Consider the following 17,083-nt stretch of genomic DNA (forward strand, 5'->3'; position numbering starts at 1 on the left):
CAGCAAAGACACCTGATTTGATGGAAAAAAAACAGCCAAGGGAGGTTATAAAATTATTGGACTAGCTGTAGATGCATCGAGGGTGTAGTGGAGATTTATCAGAACTTATACCCTGGAGATATCAAGGATGATGTTTTAAGGATGTCTATTGGTCTTTGTAACCTTAGGCAAACTAGTAGTCAAAACAAGATGGAATCAAGTCATTCAAAACACACACTGTCTGCTGAAACAGTGGTAATACATTAATATGTACCATTAGCTGTTTTACTTTGTGAAACATGCAGTAAAAACTGTTCTTGTGTGATTCATTTTCATTACGTAGAAGCTTCACATGAAAGAACGTTTTGTCATTTATCACTCTCAGCTTCATCATGAGCTTTAACTGACGTAGGTTCATGAACAACAGACACCATTTATATCCAGTGATCTACTTGGGCGAACATTATCAGTACTTCAAGGGCTTGTATACAGCACGTTCTTTCATCACTATGTTGTTTTGTCACCATTTTTGACTAGCAAATCAAACCAAAGCCTACTTCTTCTCAGAAGGAGAAGTGCTAGTCCTTTGAAAGGTCCTTACCTTACAATGGCAGTGGTTGCTTGATGTGTACAGCAGACGTATGTTGTGTAGGCTAGTGACTGCATGCTTCTCACTCCGGTGTAATGGAAGGTGGAAGGATAGGTTGGATTGATTTGACCTTGATTTGACTTTACATATCATATTACGAACCACATTTTATCAGCACATTTGAAAAATAATATGTCCTCACTATTTCATTGCTTGTGGCTGTAGGTATTCTTTGGTGAACAAAGAACTTATATACAAATCTTTGAAGTATATTGATGACGCAGTCATATCTCAAGTTTTGATGAGCTTCTCATTGCTGGGTCAAACCAACCATGTTTGGTTTTGTCAGCAAATGTTCCCATTGTAATTGTGTGGTGTCTGGAAATGTGTGTGTGGTTCTTGCTTTGCCAAAAGTAGTTGCTGGTTCCACTTTGTCATATGGTATGGAGATTTGATAGCTTTAAAATAGCTTGAGAGATATGGTGTATATGGGGACCAAAAATTAGTATAGTTTCATCATGTTTGTTCATATTAGGTCAAGATGAGAGTTGTCTTGTAAATTCAAATTCCAAGTGGTAATGTTTATGACAGATGCAAAATTAATAGAAATATTTACAGTTTTATATTCACCATACGTCAAATTGAGTTTTGGGTTGTTTTTTTTAAGTTCCATTATGAAAGAAAAACACAATACTTTTTACCCTTGCCCACCAAAAAGTATATCAGCCTATCCACAGCACAACTCTCTTCTTGACCATTATAAACTTTAATCCCTTTGTTTAAGCTTATTCCATCACCTATATCAAAATGCCCTGCAGTCTATTAGAAATATCATGGCTTGTGTAAAGTTGTATTTAAGCAAGAAATATTGTTTATATGGACATATTTTACTGTTGATATTCCCAAAGTTCCTACAAATTTAATATTTTTGAAAATTTAATATAATGGAATTATGAAAATCCTCTGTTTCTATGGAACTGTTGAAACTGTTTTTAAAATGAAAGGTTGTGACAGCTAAGTTGAAAACTCTTCTATGTTGATGTTTTGCCTTGATGCGCCACCTTGTCAAGATCTGATTTACAGAATTTACTGTTGTTTCTCAGTTGTTGACACTGAAATTAGTATATATCACCATCATTTAACACCAGGTTCAAGTTGATGATTTTAACACACATTTCTCATGGAGGAAGCAATTAAAGAACAACTAAAACTGTAATTAGGTTACTGTTTCTGTTTATAAGGTCATTACTGAGGTACTTTGAGGTTCTGTGAAACCACTTTTACTCGAATCTTGTTGTAGCTCAGTATTGTGGAGACAGAAGCATCAAATGGTGTTTGTTTGTGCAAATACATATAAAACATGACCTTACCATGATTTTTTTTGAGTTTGTACTAATAAACAAAACAACTTAAGAGCTGACTAGTATAACATATAAACAACACTGTGCATAATTATCTTACTGTAGCTTTTAAAGTTAGTGTATTTCTGTACAGGGTTATGCATGCTGATTGAATGCTAGCACAACAGAAACTGCATACCACTACATACATGTTGTGTCTTGCTCACTCACTTGCTTGTTCAGGGCAGTAGGTATGCCTTGCGGTTCAAGAATTTGCTCATCATGTTAAAGACTAAGGTTCGATTTTCCCCATGGATACAATGTGTGAAGTTCATTTCAAGTGCCCTTCTATGATATTGCTGAAATATTGCTAAAAGCAGCGTGAAACCATACTCACTCACTCACTCCTTTGAGCTGAGAAGATATAACAATGTAGCATACATGGGGCAGCAGTTCTAATTTACTGCAATGCTGAACTCATTTTATAATCATTTATGGAGTTTATGCTTGTATTGGCTGAGAATTACATCAGACTTGACCCAAGGGAGCATTAATATTCTGAATACTGAAAGAAAATTATCCATAACTTGTGGATGACCTGAACAGATACTCTATAATAAATAATTTGATAATAATATTGATGATTTGTCTGGAGTCCTGATGATGTAACAATTGTTCCTGGCGAATGCTATGAGTATTGTGGACACAAGCATTCATCTTGTTTTGAACAACAGATGACTTGGTTTATCAGGGCTATCAGTTAACAAGGTTTCCAAGTAAGTTTATTTCACCACAATGAATGTCGCTGTTTAGGGAATAAATTCACTACAGGGAATAGTCATGTGGATTGAAATATTTAAATTTCAGTAAACCTGACTTTAATGCTGAATCTGTAATGATTTTTATTAACATGAATCACAGAAACCTTTTCAACAATACATTGTCAACCATTACCTCATATCTAGTCATTTAGTTACAGAGTTGTTTCCAAGGGGCAGGGTAATAGTGCAATGAAAGTGCTCAAAATGATTTTATTATGGATTAACATTAAACTACATGGTTAAAGATTGTGACAACTTATAATGACTTCATTGAGATTAACTCCACAGCCAGTCCACAGCAGGTAGTGGTAGGTAGCCTAGTGATTACAAGTTCACTCATCACGCTGAAGGCCCAGGTTCAGTTGCCCACATTGGTAGAAGGTGTGAAGTCCATTTCTGTTGTTTCCAGCTGTGATGTTGCTGGGATATTGTTGAATGTGTAGGATCCGACTCACTGTATGCAGTGGAGGCACATGTAGCCCTGTCATGTATCCTTGCATGCTTGGTGTTTGATCCTACATTTGAATCCTGGTTCATACTGATCATGCAGGTTTGGAAGCACTATACCTGTGCTCTGCTCCCCAAATGATTTATTTTTGAATCTTGTTTACTTTGAACTTTCCAAAACTGCATGCTGATGTAAACAGAAATGCTGTGTAGCATTATGCCAAACCCACTCACTCCATACTCAAATGTTTACTTCTGCACAGTAGCACCATAATGCAATTATTTCCAGATCTGTGGATGGATTGTGATTACAAGGGTGCTATTGTACCTAACAACCATAGCACTACAACAGTCAGTGTTAAGGTATGAGAGTTAAGATAACTTTTGTACAACAGCACCTTACACAGTTCACTCTTCCATTCATATTGGTCAGCTTAGATGGCAGGAGTTGCCTCCCTTTGACCATGCGTTGCTTTCAGTCGTCATAAATTGTCATGGACTCGTAAAAGTATTGTATTATATTTAAGGGACCACAAGAATTTCAAACTAATAAGTGAATTTCTATTAACTTAGACAACCTATTTAAACATATCTGTTGTTTTGCAGTTGTTTTTTTGTGTGAGGAATCTAGAAAAGTGATTTGGATGCTAGCGATGTTTGCTTAGTTATTTTTTTGATGTGCCATCATTGTATAAAGATTACGTAAGATGTATGGTAACTGATGGTGGGTCTATCATACAACTGTGATATGAGGCCTACATGGTTGGATGCTCCAGCATGGATCAGTTTTACCTGGATCAGTTTTAGCTGATTTCATGCATCCAACTTTCATACTAGTCATTGAGGCACATTTAATTCAGTTGACACTATTAAACCATTTTTAACTGTCATAAAAATTGGAGCATTTTAATGATTGAATGTTTAATTTAGGGGTGTCACAAAGACCTACCCATTGTAGCATTCATATTGCCACATTATGAGCTAAATGATGACATCAGGTGTAAATTCAAATGTAATGATATGTTGCTTTAGAGGAACATCCCTTATGGGAATGTGGGCAAATTTATGTGAGAATTACTCCTTTTAATATACATTTTGTCATGTGATCAGTCTGGATGTTCATTTCTGAAACTGTGTATATATTTTGTGTTATCAGAAAGAGAATCATGAATATGAATGCTGCTAATAACTGCTGATATCTCAATACTACTTGGACATAACAAGATTGCAGGTGTGTGCCTAGTTTCCACAACCCAAATAGATTATCAACCTTCTACATAGTGCCCAATCTGATGGTAACAGATATTTTACTCTGATATGAAGTCTCTCTACATTGGTTACCCCAGAAATCACTGGCTGCCAGTCTGAAATTGTGGTTTCTTGAGAAAACAGATGTCAGCTTTCTTGTAGACTTTGTTCTGGTTTCAGCTGTTGTGAGAAATGTCAGTTATGTATAGCAGTAGACATTTCTTTAACACATAAATTCAGGTGATTGTGTAGAAAAAGGAAACACTGTCAGTACTGATATTTACTAGATGATACACCATTTTAACTGTTGATGTTACAGTGTTTAAATAATAGATGCATTCTCCACAACATCCTGTGATGCAGATTCTTCTGTGTGCTTCACATGCTCATGCTGAGAAACCAAGGCTCAACTTCATCATCTTTATGTAGGAATAAGAACATAAACCTTTTCAACCCTTGATAGAGAGGCTTCAGATCAACAGTTATTATGTTCATCATATTATATTCAATATCTTTGCTTTTCCAGCTGTAGTCAAACCTCACTTATCTGGGGGTCTTGCGTTTTTTCTCATTTCTTCCAGATAAACAAATTTCCGAGGTATGAATCTCGTCAGTTACCTCCCTTACATGTGTATGTATGTGTACACCTGTGTTTTCAGGTAATGGATGCGTCAGATAAAGTGATTGTCCTCTAGACTGATTATTATCAGCAGGCAAAAAGTGGTTTTGTTTTAACTTACATCTCACTGGAAGTTGTGCCAAATTTCTCATACAGGTAGTTAGTAAACTTTGACAGAACCCATAGAGAATAATGTTGCTAGGTGTGCAGTTGTGTTCTTATTCAATATTAAATGGACTAAAAGTGTGCAATATTTCAGCTCATACTCTTGATGCACCATAGTATTTGTGTACTTTTAAAAACTTGTTTACTCAAGAAATAGACTATTTTATTATTCAAATATTTGCCAGCATTTTAGGTAGACCAAAACGGCATGTTTTTTATGTATAAATTATTGAATCTATTGAAGACATATAATTTTGTCACACTGTTTATGTAACAGTTCATTTATGAAGGCAAAGTCCTGTCTGTCTTCGTGGGGGGTCACCTATCTATATTAGCTACCATGAATGTACATATATATAGGACAAGATGTGATATACATTGTAAGATATCAAATACGATTGTAATATGAAGGTCACGTTATTATAGCAGTGTTGCCTGCAACTTGTTCAGTGCTGAGAATACATCGCTACAGTGGCAAGCAGAAATGATTTGTTTCAATGCAGGTTTTGAGAAATGGAAGGTGAGGAAGGTGAGGATTCTGATGACTAATCAAATTTTCATTATGATATTTCATTATCAGTATTTATTCACTTTAAAAAATCTACAGCCTTAAGGCAAGAATTTCCTGAATGCATTTGGCATCTGCTGTTTGATAGTGAAAAGTAAAAGTATTACTTGTCAGGTTAAGAGATTTTGAAGCACGTTTCATGCATGTGTAATTTCAAACGTGTCCACAATTTGGCCATTTGTGTGAATTATGCATGCATCAATAATTGCATTGATATTTATCCTTCAACACATCTATTTGGGTTAATTGTTGTACACTCCAGTCAAACATAACATTGAACATTTGAAAAGCCAGCCTTATGTGTCTTCTATCAGGTTGACTAATATTACAAAGGCTTGATGTCAATTTCGCATCCTTGGCTGTGTTGCCATCATGTGTATAGGAATCTGTTGATGGTCTTCAGTGTGTTATGATGTTCATCTTGATGACAGAGCTACCTTCATAAGCCTGCACAAAAACAGCCATTCCTTCTTGCCCAGAGTATCAAGCTGTATCTGCAACATGTCTGTACATACTCGAGTACAGGATATAGAAAGAGTAATGTCATCGTCTGTGTCGTCGCTCCAACCCTCGTCATGATGCACACAGCTGTGGTTGCTTGCCTGTCCCTCTTGTGGCAAGCCAGCAACAATAAAGAAGGGTTTAGAATTTACAGTTGTGTTTGTTCTTTGTGTACTCCCAAAGATTTTCCATCAGTGATAACGATTAGTGAGTGAGGTTTGAAGCCACTTTGACCAACGTTCCAGCAATAACATGGCAGGAGATACCAGAAATGGGTAATCACTTCTGGGTAGAAATTGCTAAAAAACCGATGCTTGTAATTGCCTAGTGCCTTTCCTATTTTGAATATTTTGGAATCTGTGGCTGATGGTATATTTTGTATCATTGTACCATCAAGTGGATCAATACTTACAATATCATAGCTGGATATGACTGACTTGTTTGCAGGCTCCTGTTGTATTTCTTAGTGCAGTGCACAGACATAGAGAAATACCCCATGTGCAAGGAAACACAAGCATGCTAATATTCGCCTGAAGAGATTTGTGACTTGGAGCAGTCTTACTGGCAATGACAATGATCGTTTCTGCCATACCACATGGGTACAATGTGTAAATCAGGTCCTATTAGTGAAGGATGTAACCAAGATGATGCCTCTGAACTGATGTATTAAATAGGTGATTATTTGTACAAACGTAAAATGAAAGATGGATTCATTCTTTGTGTTTAACAACACACTCGGCATTGTTCCAGCTGTATGGTGGCAGTCTGTACATACATGAGTCTGGGCCAGACAGTCCAGTAATCAACAGCAGGATCTTCAATCTACTTAATAGGGAACCTGTCATCCACGTCAGTCAGTCTGGCCACATAATCCCATTAGGACCTACATATGTTGCTGAAGACCAGTTCTTATTGGGATCTTCACGGGTGGTCAAATGAAAGAATAGGTGGTCAGTAAAACCCATGAACTATATAATGAGCAGGTGCACAGCACTCAGACCTGGTGTTAAAAAGATTAGCAAGAGTGGTAAATCAGAACCTTCATATACTGAGAGGTAATCTGGAGGAAGGTCGTTTTGCTGAGAGATTTGAATGATTTTAGGAACTGGTCAAACAAAACCTATATGTGATTCCCTGTAGTAAGGGGCTAATTGTAAAGAAAAGAACAAACTACACATGTAAATTGTATATTCAATGTTTTTGACATTGCTAAATACCTGGTTATCACAATGTGTGGAGGGCTGGATAACGCAATAAGACTCATTTGCGACCCTGCAAGTCCTTTGCTCTTTCATTCGTGCAGTCACGACCAACGGCATGGTGCACTGGCGGCAAATGTTTTAAACCGTTAAACCTAGGAATACTTTCTCAGTAGAACTCTCTGGCTAGCTCGATGTATATGTCAGTTTCAAAGCCAATACAGAAATTACATTGGTGAAAAATGAATGCCACATTCAAGGATTAAGCATATAGATATGCAGCTGTTAGCAACTTGATGCTCACATAACGCCACAAGAAACGTTACCCTCCTCCCTTAATGAATTCCTTCAAATTTACTCAAGTGAGGAGGAAACTTTCTGCTGTATGGTGATGCGTGGATGCCCACTTCTTGGTCTGTCCATGGTGACCCCAGCCTGTCTGTACCGCTGAATAAGTCTTAAAACCGTGATACGGTGGCATCTGTGGGCGTTCGCAGCAGTGCATGCATTGTATGTCAAGCACATCAGCAGTATCCCATTGGTTCTCTTTCTCTCTCTTAGCTGTTACTCGTGGCATATCTCTTGCATTTGTGTATCACACCATGTACTCTAGGCTCTTCTTTATACACATTAGAATCATTCTACACGCGAAACACTATTTGAATATTGCTAATAGTATGCTCTGGCGATTTGCATTGATACGTGCAAACAGAAAATGGACAAATGTTACTTCGTAGGAAAACATGTTAACAACGATACTTTTTGGTGTTCTTAAACACATATTCATATATCAAAGGCATGTCGTACTTGTTTTCACTAACGTAAATAAGCAGAAAATGTTTTAAAGGACTGAAACCATAGGAAAGATTCTTTTACAATTTTACATTCTTTACGCCAGCTGTTTTCTTATTTTGATAGTTGAAAAATTGTGACTTTAAATGGTTTATCTTTATCTCAAAGCAGAATTTGATTTCAACCTTTCTTCTGGTCAACTAAATCACTGTTATTGGTTTATTTCGGTCGAAAGGAGGCCAATTTGATTCTTCTGAAAAAGATGCATTTCACCTACTTAGGGGGGTGACGTATCTTATGGCGTACAGTATTAGATTTTAAATGCCAGGTGATTGTATGGGTCGGTGAAATGGACAGAGTCCTTAATTTGTCCGACTCCCGTCCTTGTGCTCAGATGGAACCACTCAGACATCAACTACTGTTTTGTCTGATTCCAAATTTAGAAGTACCTTTCTTGAAAGTGTGTCCTACCCCGAGGAGGACAATTGCTGTATTGCCTTGCCCAGATTCGCTTGTTTACAAGTCGACACCACACAAGCGAATGCAAATTTCAGAATAAAGAGTCTGTCTTGATGTGGCAAGTTCTTCCCAGCGAAGCGCCGATAACCCACACTGGTACAAGTGCCACCGATGCGGTAACTCCACATTATTGCTGGAAGCATTTTGTCAAATTGTAAATTTTAAATATATTTCAATATGATTAAAAAATATTTCTCCCTTCATGAGGTAAGGTAAAAGTTGGCAATTGTGGTCTCTTGCACCATAGCAAGAGTTGGTTTCGAAGACAGACGCTCTACACAGTTTCCATAAAACGCCTTGGGAACGTTGTTACAAAGAAGCTTCCGTAAAATATTGTCATTTTCCAGCACATATGACCAATATATTATTTCGAAATCACCAGATTGACGGAACCATTCTTTTCTTACACTTGTGAGTTGCGTCTACCGTGATTAAATACAGGAATACTGAAAAAAGTGATCATACTAAATGAGGTAGGAGAAGGGCATCCCATTTAATCACAAACACAGACATCTTTATGGATTTCTTTATTTCACATAGCAGCACGAACATGAAGTCAAACAATTTGCAGCATATATTTTGAAACATTTCCACAAAACAGTAAAACACACAAGGCTAACATCTTCGTTAACATCTTACAGCATTGACAAAGGAGACTGTTTGGTTTGAAGCACTGCTCGATACACTGTTAAGTTGGGAGAACAGCTTAGTCGAGTTTTTCTCGTGCTGCAAGAAAACACATGTTTAAGAGAAATGCCCTGTCACACACCAACAATCATTGGTACAGCTCGTTTATCCAGTGCATTGAGTCCTCATTTTATTTTGCCACTACCTGTGATCTTCTGAAATAATCTCTAAAAGGTACCATATGCCTCTCGCCAAGGAGAGCCATTTAATGGACTGGCTATATATAGCGTCACGTCAAAAAGACTCAAACTTAGATGGCGAATGCGTCCTTGGTATTTGGAACAAAATATGAAATGAAGATATAATACACTGGGTAATGGAGAAGGTTGTATATGTGAAACTTGTTTTCTAATAAAATCGTGAAGTCAGCTTTCAAAAGTGTTTATGCACTTTTGAAATGAATGGTATACGCTAATCGTATGCCCTTCGAATACTGTCAGTGACAGTTCCTTGTCGGCAATTGGAGATATTGTTATAACACAATTTAAATGCTACGAAAGCCATAACGCACCGAAAATGAAATTCTTAAACAAATCGAAAACCAGTATTAATAGTCTTTACTATCAATATATTTTGTTGTTTTGCAAAGTAAGAAATTACCAATACTGTGCACTAACTATACATAACATATAAACAATGTATACATATAGTAACATAATGTTGGAAATGAATGTGAAACGGAGACTGATGTCAAATGGGAAAATTAAAAATCATAAAAATGCACCTGGCTACTTGCATATCAATAAGAAAACAATATACCAATTAAGAGGCTAAAACAGAGAAATGACTTAAAACGGACTCAAATTTAAGTTTCCAAATGAATGTTCATGCTTTAAACATAGAGAAGAAAGACATCAGAGAATCATAGGGGGTTTGTGCGTAGATCATATTTGACACCATGAAGTGGTATACCGTGTTGTTTATCTCCGATATCCTTATGCTAAAACAATTAAAGGATTAGTTTGAAACAAGCAAAAAAAAAAACTGAACACATACTCATATGCTATGTCATCAGGTCAAATTATTTTTTACGGAATTGGTAAAATAGTAACTGAAACTGACACCTAACAAAAACGGGGTGAAATATGAAAATAGAATAATTATTCAATACAGAGTCACACTGAAATGTTAGAACATTCACAATAAGAGGTTTAAAGGAAAGTATGATATGTCACATGGATTAATTTTGAATTATATTATTCGGTTTATTGTACGCATTATAAAAAGTCGTTTTTGCATTTGAATACACTTATTTTTTTGTGTGCAGAAACAACTTAATGAGAAATGAAAGTGATATATCATAATTCCTTTTTCTGAAGTAAAAAACACCTTTCTGTTACCATGAACGATGATGAAATTTGTTGTTTATGATAAAATGATCTTTTAATATGAACTGCCTGTTTCTAAACCCACAATAATCTATCTTCACATACAATCCAAACTGCCTTTTTGTTTCTATATTTCACCTAGCTAATGATATGATACACAGAATATTGTTTTCTCAAGCTTTTCGTCGGTTAGTGTAGCGTTGCTACATCTCAAATCATACATGGTAACAGAAACTTATATGGGTTCAAGCAAACACTTACCTCTCGGGTGACGGTGAGTGAATTGCACCTGAAGAATGTCAGAGTATATAGACAAGAGACGATATGTCAAAACGTAAAATAACAAAGATACGGCTACATAGGCTTCAGATGGTTATATATTTTGTTAAGAGCTTGATACAGTATTTGTAACAAACAGAAATGTAATCAACAGAAATGTAATAAAGCGTTATACAGGTTTGCTTGGATACAAGAGATAAATGGTTTGAGACAACTGATATGGTACCCTATTTCCCCGCTACATGTTTCAGAGGTCAAAAAAGTTGTTTGTTAAAATCCTAGCAACACTAACGTAACCCTAAGAGTAACACTAATGTAACACTAAGAGTAACACTAAGCGCAACACTAAGCGTAACACTAAATGACATAAGTCCAACATAGGAGAACACAAAAATCCAGCTCACATATAAGTTTTATTTACATATGCGTGTGTGTCAGACCAAACGAACAATGTATCTTTCAAGACGAAATGTATTACACTTCTACAAAACAACACAGCTTATTTCCAAAAGGGACGGTATCACAATCATACTCGTCATTTATTTCAAATTATTTGGCCATACGTTGTACCCCAAAGCAAATATCAGCAATGTATGAAACGCAATACACCTTGCACTTTAGGGGAATGATACAGGATATATATTACATGTTCAGTAATAGGCACCGGATTAATCCAATCTAACCATGACCTGTCAATCACGAATGACCTGTCAATCACGAAGAACCTGTCAATTACGAAAAGATTTAAGTAATGAAAACCGTCACTCTAGCAAAACAGCATATTCTGGGTCAGATCTACTCCAACACTAGATTTGAAGTAATATCAGTTTCGTTTTATGCCCAAAGAAACAAAAAATCAGTTCCTTAAAGTTCTTTCTCTATGGAAACAAACATTTATGAAAAAGTTACAAAATAACGTCTACGTACATTTATCACAAATATTTTATTAATATTAGGACGTCAACAGTAAATGTTTAGCTCAAACATATCCGTAAGAGTCGAGCATCAAAATATGCTACATTTAATAAAAGGATTACATGACAATATTCTTCAGTTATACGTGACCTTTGTAAACAAATCACATAAAATACAAACATTTCAACATGAAACACCCATGTTACGATATCACAGTAATCAATATTAACGTGTACGAAAGAACATCGTCTGTCGTGTCATGTATTATTGTACATTTATATATTTAATATATGTACATAATCGGCCTCATAATTAAATATGTTGTAGTACTTTGCAATCAAACGTGACCTTGGTTATAATCTGTACAACATATGTACATTGCTATCTCTAAAATATATAACAATCCTAAATAGAAAATTAATACCTTTTCAAAATGTTGTTCAGCTTCTAAAAAGGCACTGGTACCAGTTTGAGGAAATGATCGTTTTCTGCTTCATAGTTTCTTCGGACTTCAGACCAGGGCCCGATTTCTCGAAACAAAGTTTAACAAGTTTTAACTCAAATCTCAAATTGAGTTTGACAATTTGAAACAGCTGATTTTTTATCTCAACTGTATTTTTTAGACTAAAAAAGTCCAAACAACTAAAGAAATCTGTCCACCAAATTCAGATTGTCTACTATGTTTGAGTTGGATACAAATTTCCTTTCATTCTGCAAAATGCATGTTCCTGCATTTTCTCAAATTTGAGCAAAAACGTGAACTTAAGTCAAAACTCAGACTTAAGTTTGTTTCGAGGAATCGGGGCCTGTTTCAGTTGCTGTTTCAGTTCAATGAACATGAGTTCACATTTTGTACGTAACGTCAATTGAAAAATAATTAACTAATGTTATATTGTATTATATAAATATGTCAAACATGTATCTTGCTCACCATTCTCGAAATTATGATATACATGCAGGTTTTATATGTATGGTAGGCATATAACGGAACAAGTTATACTGGAGCCGAATATTTATCGAGGAATATTTCACTGTTCATTATCTTGTGTGGGGTTTCATTCAAGTTTATGCAGCAATCGGATATAATAGCAAGTGCAAGAAGTTGAGAGTGTCAATAAAATAACTTAACTGACCAAATAGTCAAAGCCAAAAAAAACAAAACAAACAAAAACAAAAAAAAACAACCCCCCAAAAAACAAAAACAAACTCCCCCACAATAATAATGGTAAAAAATACGGAGTTGTGTCCAGAATAGGATAGCTAGAAAGCTCTACAATAACATATTCATGCTTTAGTAGAAATTAAAACGAGCTCTCACATGGAGGTAGCTCTGTGGGACGTTTTGTTGATAGTCAACAGAACCTAGACTCAAACAGACAAGCCAAAGGCTGTTTACACATTTTGGACCTTTCCAAAGTGAACGTGAGTTTGATTATTTGGTTTTCTAATACTGGATATTCTAACGCTTGATGTGAGGACACTTGATTGTCTCAAGTTCATGTTTCTGCTTGCAATGGCTCCGGAATGTCCATTCCTTGCATCGGAGGTGGTTTTTAACGCCCAGCCTGAAATAGCGATGTAACTTGTTAAGTAGCCCGTTAGTACACAGCGCGTCACAATCAAAGTACAGCCAGAAGAGCGCCCTGCAGCATCCCACCTTGGATGGAGGTTCAATGGAGTCTACGCCGAGCAGATTGTGCAAAGTGTGTCAGGAGCGTTCACAAATTGTGTGTTAATCAGCAGCGCTACATCAAAGCAAAGTGCGCTAGACGGGCGTGATGGTCTGATAGGCTTTCAGCAAAGGAAGACTTCATTAGTATTACGCGCAAGTACTGCACTGTGGTAAGGCATATATGCAATTCCATGGTGATGGTGGCGTTCCGCGTGTTTGTGGGTAGTGGCGTGAAGCTCAGGTCATCCACGTCGCAATATTGTTGTCATCATAAACAACGCGCTAACCTCAAGTACAGTGCATATGTCATCATTCATGAAAATCACATAACATGCAAATTCTGACATTGTCAACAAAGCTTCAACCAATGGAAAAGCAATGCATGGTAAATAACAAGATATAAACTATGCTAAGCAAAGAGTGCTATAATTAAGAAAAAATCAAACGGCATGCTCCAAGCTTGGAGGATAATCTGCGAAAGATATTAAATGTTCGCGTAACAACAAGGCTATTGCACTAGCTGTTAAATTTTCGCCATGCCACCAAACTTCCTTTGCGGTTAAGAGGCTAAATAGAACAGAATTTATCTTGGCACTAAAAGGAATGGGGGAAAACCAACTCTTGTTGTCATCGCCGTGACACATTTACGAGGTCTGTAGGAAATAATTGCACACACAGAATCAGTAATCGGAAGTCTGGTACACTTTCAAACAGAACACGATGACGTGCGGGGAACACAAGGGACGTATTGTGAAGGAACCACGCAATTAAGGACTAAAAGATCATATTTGATAGGACGTTCTACTTTTAAAGTGAGATAGGTACTAGTTATATTTGTTGGGTCATTAATCATGACAGTAAGCCAACTGTGCGAGTACAACCGAAAGTGACCACAACAATTATTGCTCTTGCTTACCGAATTCTATTGAAGTGCTATGTGATGAGAGTCTTGATGATTGTTAAGAGGTGAAAGTCTCGATGGAAAATCGTTTTGGCGTTTACTTCACAGCAATGACACTCTTGTTATTGGCTGTATTGAAGAAAATAGTTCGCTGTGATAACGAAATAAACAGTATAATCTTTTAAATATGTACATGTATTTCGTGTGCATTAAATCCTTCTTGCATATTATCAATTTTTACACCTTTTTTCTAAGCAATATACCTGGAGCTTATAATTAATGTCTTCAAGAATATATCCTAGTACAGCATCATTGTCCTTATAAAAAAGTGTATGTTCGTCATGCCGAGAACCCTGCTTCTTCCTCCCATGTTTCTAAAACGAAGCCAGTTTCTGGTGTTCCCCGCTGTTATTTTGATTGAATATTGCTAAAAGCGACATAAAACCACACTCTTTGTACACTACACAAGGAGAAACGTTTTCTGTCTCTTCATATGAGGAAATCCAACACAGACACAGAAGATTTACGAAAGACAGATGTAATAAGCGAAATAAAACTGATTCAAAGTGCGGGTCAATGCTGAAAACATGGTGCAAGACATGCACAATACGTAACGTGGTGAGAGGTTGGTAGAAGGGGTGTTGTGATCATTGCTATGGACTGTGTATGTAGTTTCAAATACACTCATCCGAGAATGGAGCTAAGAGTGACAGTGTATAGCGGGGGAGGTATATGTCGCATACACGTTCATACAGATATCTCTTTCAACTAAGCATGTCTTTTGAATAATGGACCGATGAAAGGCAAAGACATTACTTTTCAAAACAAAATTCAGGTCAAAGATATCGAGATTTTATAGCCGAACAGTATTCCCAACGAAGCAGCTCGACAAGGGTATACCAATTTTATTAGTGTAAGATACGGTTAAACATGCTTTTGTCAATGAAAAGGCTCTCACTGACTGTAAAAACGGAGTTATTCTTAATGGCGCTCGAAACACCTGTGTCAAATTCTTTCCAAATACTGGCACGTAATATCTCTGGTTCTACACCGAGACAAGAAATGTATTCACTGTTGCCTCTCTTCTAGAATTCGGTCATATACAGTTTGTCAATAACGTATGCACTTTACATAAGTTTGTGGATACCAAAAGGTCTTTGTCTAGTTTGGACATGTACCGATATAAGCTTGCCCATTTCCTGGGTAATCTAGGACCGGTCACCACTGGGAAAGTGACACTGATGCTTCAAAACTGTCCATCTTAAATCGTGCTTTAGTAATCGCACCAAGAGGAATTTAAGGAGTTCTGTGTTTGCATCTGATCTCAACGAGATACAGCCTGAGCCTTTGCATAACGTAATGAAATGGAACTAAGCAGTTGAGGCGCCTATAAGATCAATGTGTATTGCTGCTATTAAACCACACTTTCCGATAGATACTCTGACGTTTCTAGGATTACAATCGTGTAACATCAAGAGAGAATAGTCAGAGATGAAACCGCATCGTTTAACAAAGGCAAATTGGATAGTTCTAAGGGGTAAACCTTCCATGAGAATAGAAATTTGCAGAAAGACATTTTTCAAGTTTGCTGACAGTATTCACTCGTATCAAACCCTGAAAAGATTTGGCTGTCGTTGGTTAGTCTGCATTATCCATAACGTTTGAAAATTAAACGTTTCCTACACAGTTTAATCAATGCCAAACATTGGTTAAACGTTTGACAGTTAATAGTCACGGGCAATAATTTAGCAGCTGTGTATTAATATACACGTTCAAATGTAAAGATGATTTTTTGTAAACTTTGCTTAATACACAATGTGTGTATAAACGTAGTTTAAATTATATGAAATTATATACTTTATAATTTATTCCAAAATTATATATTTTATATACGAGTTGCATTATGATTAAGACGAATCCATTTAAGTTCGCTACGAGTTCGCCTATCAGTGGAGCTATTGTATCCAAACCATCTGATTTTAAGGAGAGTCAAAACTATATAATGGTATGTCTTTGTTGGGTTGTCTGAATATTAGTAAGTGACTCCCTTATACATAGATTATGCATAGTGTACACGAATGCGACACATGTGTAACTGGTTGATAGGTGGAAGCCTGGAAGAACAACCACAATTTATCTGAAACCTTCATGTCGTTTTATGTGATACGTTTTAAAGCTGGAATGCCATAGGTCAAATTGTTTGATGCTATTAAAAGCATAGGCCTCGCTCCTACCGTCATGCGCAGAGTAGTTTGTGTGGCCGTGACCTTGCCCTTCCCTGCAGCAAACCCGACAAGCGACCTTGAACTCTCTGCGGAAGTTACCTGAAAAGGAGAAACCATCACATGAAAAAACGCATTATTGGAATTCGTTGCATCTTCACATCTAAAACGTGACAGTTATGTTAACAAAATAAACAACATACATGTGCAATAGACAGAACACTAAATGCTTGCATAACCATGAGAGGGGGTTGTGTTTTTGTTGGGCGTATTTTTGTGGCGCTATATTTAA

At 36.6% G+C, this 17,083-nt stretch overlaps 1 protein-coding gene across 3 annotated transcripts in view; it reads right to left on the reverse strand.

Moving 5' to 3' along the window:
* Nucleotides 1-9,332: 9,332 nt before the first annotated feature.
* LOC137291776 (orexin receptor type 2-like) overlaps nucleotides 9,333-17,083 on the reverse strand; it is a 63,604-nt gene continuing 55,853 nt past the window's right edge. Inside the window, exons 5-7 of one of the 3 annotated variants that reach the window (XM_067823298.1) lie at nucleotides 16,804-16,893; nucleotides 11,064-11,091; nucleotides 9,333-9,513 (exon numbers count right to left, since the gene is read on the reverse strand). In XM_067823298.1, the coding sequence (XP_067679399.1) occupies nucleotides 9,423-9,513; nucleotides 11,064-11,091; nucleotides 16,804-16,893 (209 nt within the window). In that variant the 3' untranslated portion in view covers nucleotides 9,333-9,422. Of the gene's footprint in view, nucleotides 13,562-16,803; nucleotides 16,894-17,083 lie in introns of all 3 variants that reach the window. The other 2 variants (XR_010957280.1, XM_067823296.1) reach the window with 2 other exon arrangements.

The sequence above is a fragment of the Haliotis asinina genome, chromosome 7, assembly GCF_037392515.1.
Source record: "Haliotis asinina isolate JCU_RB_2024 chromosome 7, JCU_Hal_asi_v2, whole genome shotgun sequence".
In the NCBI taxonomy this organism is placed as follows: Eukaryota; Metazoa; Mollusca; class Gastropoda; order Lepetellida; family Haliotidae; genus Haliotis; species Haliotis asinina.